Source organism: Micrasema longulum, unplaced genomic scaffold, assembly GCF_059751315.1.
Source record: "Micrasema longulum isolate JH-2025_06_02 unplaced genomic scaffold, ASM5975131v1 h1tg003076l, whole genome shotgun sequence".
Classification (NCBI taxonomy): Eukaryota; Metazoa; Arthropoda; class Insecta; order Trichoptera; family Brachycentridae; genus Micrasema; species Micrasema longulum.
The window spans coordinates 64639-69649 of record NW_028280177.1 but is presented as its reverse complement, the minus strand read 5'-3'; the positions used below and the strand labels follow the sequence as shown (position 1 = coordinate 69649).

General features: G+C 35.1%; 1 protein-coding gene across 1 annotated transcript; it reads left to right on the top strand.

The window, feature by feature from the left end:
• The first annotated feature begins 2741 nt into the window (after positions 1 to 2741).
• Positions 2742 to 4202, top strand: LOC148271141 (uncharacterized). The gene has a single exon (XM_088241785.1). The coding sequence runs from the start codon at positions 2742 to 2744 to the stop codon at positions 3744 to 3746; it is 1005 nt and encodes a 334-aa protein (XP_088097911.1). The 3' UTR covers positions 3747 to 4202.
• The last annotated feature ends 809 nt before the right edge of the window (positions 4203 to 5011 follow it).

Sequence of the window (5011 nt, the reverse complement as noted above, 5' to 3'; positions counted from 1 at the left end):
TATAGATAGAGAGAAAATAAAAAAATACGAAAAATTAAGTAGAAAAACCAAATAGAAAAACTAAATAGAAAAACCAGATAACTGCTCAGAACGTCAGAGATGAAAGTACAAAAGGCAATCGCAGGGAAACCCAAAAGAGGCAGAATCTAGAGTCAAGAAGTTAAACGGAATAAAATCCCAAAATCCCGTATACCATTGCCCACGAAATCCCGGCCGTTTGCCGTCTGCCCAGAAGACTAACAAGAAGAGGGAAGAATTTATGTACGAAAATAAAGTATCTTCGTAAAAAAACAATGTATGCAGATAATTTTTTCCTTTATTTATTTATTTATTTATTCACACTCTTTATCAAAATACAATTCCATGTTCACTTTGCCCAGCTAACAAGGGTACATACCCCGTTCCAAGCTAGGCAATTACATTTTAATATATTATAATAGTTAACAAATTAATATAGAGCACAGACAGACAAAATATAAACTTATTCGGATACACATTTTGATTCATATACATACAGACATACACATATATACACATGTACATACACACATACGTACATACACCCATGCGCATACACATACATACATTCATAAAAACATAGACATTTTATTTATGCGAAACTTCATGGTTTTAATATATAAATATATTTTTTTAAATTATTCCTTATTTTTTATATTTTATTTTTGACATCCAGTAAGGTTCTCCAATCCGTGGCATGTATCAACTTTTCTGACTCCCTACGACCAATGTCATGAAAGAGCGAGGTCAACACCTTCCGTAACTTGACAACACTTTAAAAAAATTACTTTAATTTTCCAGATAAAATTAAAGGTTAATGAGGATATTAGAAGCAAAATAGGAAATTTGGATTCAAGGAGTTACTGAGATATTTGAAAAAAAACAATGAAAAAAGAAATGTGAGACTTCTAATTATGCTTCACTAACTCAATGAAGAATGCTTAGTTTGCGGTGTCAAGCAGTATAATTGAAATCTGTTTTTTCAAGATTTAGAGACGGTTTTGAATTACGCTATTATTTAGGTAGGAAGTTTTTTTATGGACAGTTTATTTTGGCATCATTTTCCGTTTTTGGTGGAGATTTATAAGTTTGCTTTTATACCCTCAAATACTGCAATACGGGCCCTGGTTTATGAAATAAACTATTGTACTGACCTAACCGGCAATAGAACCCAGAACTTCAGTGCTGAGGAGAGCGTTTTAGCGATTAAACGAGGGGGGTATCCTATAAGTTTTATAGTACTTACTGATCTTTGTCAAATTAGTGATTTAAATTAATTCCAGGAACAAATTAAAAATACTGGTTTTATCACATTTTCTGAAAAACCAACAATTTTTTAATGCTAATAATGGTATCATTCATTCATTTTGATGAAGTGGTCAAACGAGATATTTTAAGTAACAGCATGTTAGGTTTTTATACAAACAATTGGTAGTAGTTATGTCATACGTTTTTTGGATGACACCATATTTTATTTGTATAAGTTAGCTGTGATTTTTCGTTAGCTTTGGTAAAATTTCACACGGTGTTATTATACGGGATGTGTTTAAATTTCTTAACTAGTCAGTAGTTACTTGTATTTATTTATTAATTATTATTTATTTTACTCTTGGTACATAATGTCAATTTTACATTGGCAGGCTTATTGCCAAATGTCAATTTCATCCAACCAACCAATAAAATAAAATTTTTATTTTTACATGTTATAAAACATATTCAATAGAAAATATATAAAAAAGCCAAAGATGTGCGAAAATAGAAATAATTGTATTTGTGCATAAATTACGTTAAATCTACTATTACTCAATGGGAAAAAGGAATGAAGATGAAAGAAGAAAGGAGGCGAGATTGAGGAAGAGAAAGGAGATGTTTGTTCAGACGTGATTTAATCAGAGATACTGTAGTAATATTTTTCAATTCAATTTATTTATTTTAAAAATAACATATACATTACAAAAATATATTCAATACGTACATATTATAAAAAAGAAAAAAAAATACACGAAAGAGACTCATGTCAAAGTAGTCGAAGAATCCTGCTCCGGAGAACCCCTTCGGATACATGGAACAGATCAATATCCAGAGCGATGTTGTTCAGCATAGCGGTAGCCCTTCCAACAGGCATAACCATAGGCAGGTTGGTCCTGAATATCGGAATATGAAACAATCTATGCTGACGCTGTCTTAGGTAATTATCAGGAACATGCAAACCAATGCTCATCATAATTTCAGAATTATCGATTATACCGCGCAACAATCGATAAAAATGTGTGGTCAAATACACATTCCTTCTAGTCTCTAAACTGTTGTAGCCAAGCATACCCTGGAGAAACTCGGTCGGGTAGAGCCAAGGACCCGCACTCTCTCATGTAGAGATATCTCAGAAACTTCTTTTGGATTTTCTCTATCATAAGAGAGTACTTCAGTAACATCTTTGATACTGGATAGGAGATGATTTTGTCAGTCTCGTAGTGTAATGGTAAGCGCGTTTGCTTACCAAGCAAGAGTTCTCGGGTTCGATTTGCGACATGGTTTCACACTAGAATATTTCATGGTCCCTGGACTGGCACCTAAAGCGTAAGAATGATCGTCTTACCTTCGTGTAACAAAAATTATCAAAATACGCTGCGCTTGGTGCACCAATGCAGTGCTCTATGCACTATTAGGTGCAGGAAGGGAATGATGACGATGATGTTGATGTTTTCCAATTATTTGTGATTATGATGTACTTTTCTGATTTACAGATAGCTGTTTTGTCCCTGCTTTCCTTGGTGGCGGGAGACGTTTCTCTGGGTTACGCCTATCCAAGGCCACCGACTTCATCTTTTGGTGAAATAGAACCGCCAAAGCAGCAGATCTACCACGCTCCTGCCCCAGCTCCCGCACCAGCACCAGCCCAAGAACAGCCTTTGAGCATTCATCAGTCTTTTGGATCGACTTCATCATTGTCGTCAGAATCTGGTTACAATTACGATGCTCCGGCTCCGGCTGTAAGCTACAAGCCAGCTGCACAAAACTACCAGGCCGCACAAAACTACCAGGCCGCTCAAGAACTGAATTATGAAACTCCAGTCCAGCAGAATTATCAATCTGCTCCGGTTCAGACGTTCCAAGCTACTCCACTTCAGAATTATCAACCAGCACCGATTCCCAGCCTTCCACCTGTGCAACAACCGAGTTTTCAAGTTGCTCCTGCGCCAAGCTACCAACCCGCCTCACAACAAACATACGAACAAGCACCCGTACAAAACTACCAGTCGGCTCCAGTGAAAACTTACCAACCGCAAGTAAATTATCAAGAAGTGTCCCAGCCTACTTACCAAGAGGTTCACGAAGCTCCCGCGAAAACATACCAGGCACCTTTAGTGCAAAATTATCAATCAGTTCCTCAAACTAGCTACCAGTCTGCTCCTGTGCAAAGTTATCAGGTCGCTCAAGCCCCGTCAGTTAGTTACCAACAACTTCCCCCTTCCACAGGATTTCAGTCCAACTTCCAATCAGGATCATCCGGTGTGCATTCAACTTCTTACGCCCAAAAATCAAGTTCTGTTCTGAAGAGCCAAGGATTCCCTAGAACTTACACAGTGACAGTGTCTCTGAACCCAGCTGGAGAAATCTCTGATGACGAGATCGAAAATACAGCACTCTCTGTTCCTGCAACATCGTACGGAGTACCTGACACACCAATTGTACCACAATCTACTTACGGAACACCGCAATTCCATTAATTATATAGAATTTGAAACAAATACAAAATACGAATGCATCAAATGAACGAGAAACCCCTTGAAATGTGTGTAAATGATGATTTTTTACTGCCAGATTTAAAGGCCTATAGCACAATGTCTTTGTTGAAATTATATGTAAGAAGTAGTTATAGTAGGATTTCGTTAATTTTAAATAATCTGTACGTAAGGTTATTCCGTATTTTGCAACAAAATCACAGATTCAGCTAAGCTGTATGAAGAACAATCAACGCTCAGAAATGCTCGTCTCAAAAATCATAATTATTTATTTGTATTTAAAATATCCAAGTTTGTTTTAGGCAATGTAATAAAAAGTTATTTAATTATGTTTATTTTACCATAGCTTCTGCTTTTTTTAATTTTAACATTTTACTGATATTAAAATGATAATTTTATAATTACTTTACGATATTTTATAATAAAATACGTATTGCGGATTTACAAAATGTTTTATTTCCATCGTTTGCTGTCAAAACTTTTAACCCATTAAATTGAAAATGCCAATGACAGGTCATAAGCCCTGTAAATGCTTTGACTTCCATATCCCTTCTGAAAAATGTTTTCCCTCTTTATTGCAATAAATCCAAGTCGTCGCATTAAAAACAAAATCCCCAAATTAACCACTCTCTACCTTTTATGGAGTGGTTGATTTTGAGATTTTTATTTTTTTAAACGTGACGACACCTTGTTTCATTAATGGCCACACTGATGATTAAACGTCGAATGATGTATAAAACGGTTTTAAAAAAGGAAAAAAAACTAATCCGGTTTGGTCAATGCAACTTAGTTAAGTGTTTTGAGTAATGCTTAAGATCCAATAATGTTCTCAATGAAAATCATTACGTTTGATTTCATGTGTCCATATTTATTTGACGATTAATCGTTAGTATGGCCAGATATGAAGCAAAATGTAAACGCACGCAAAAAATAAAAATCCGTAAATTAATTACTATCTAGGGGATAGAGAACATTCAGAATATCACCCCAGGGTTAAATTTAAGCGGTCATAAACAAAGTTCAAAATTTATCCGAATTTCGACAAATTAGGGGCGTGGCCAATGCAATGAACCGTTTTCGCGGAAATTAAAAATTTTAAAAAATATACAGGCTTGTAGTAAATACAATAAAATATTTTTTTACTAGACAGTATTAGATAGACCTTAATTAATTTCAAATATTAAAAAAAATATATATTTCCCTATTAAGGAAGACTCCCAGTAGTGGGTGGTGGTGACGTATTCTGAATA

What these genes read in the sequence shown, in the direction of transcription:
- LOC148271141 (XM_088241785.1), top strand. Translation starts at nt 2,742, where the DNA reads ATGTACTTTTCTGATTTACAGATAGCTGTTTTGTCCCTGCTTTCCTTG.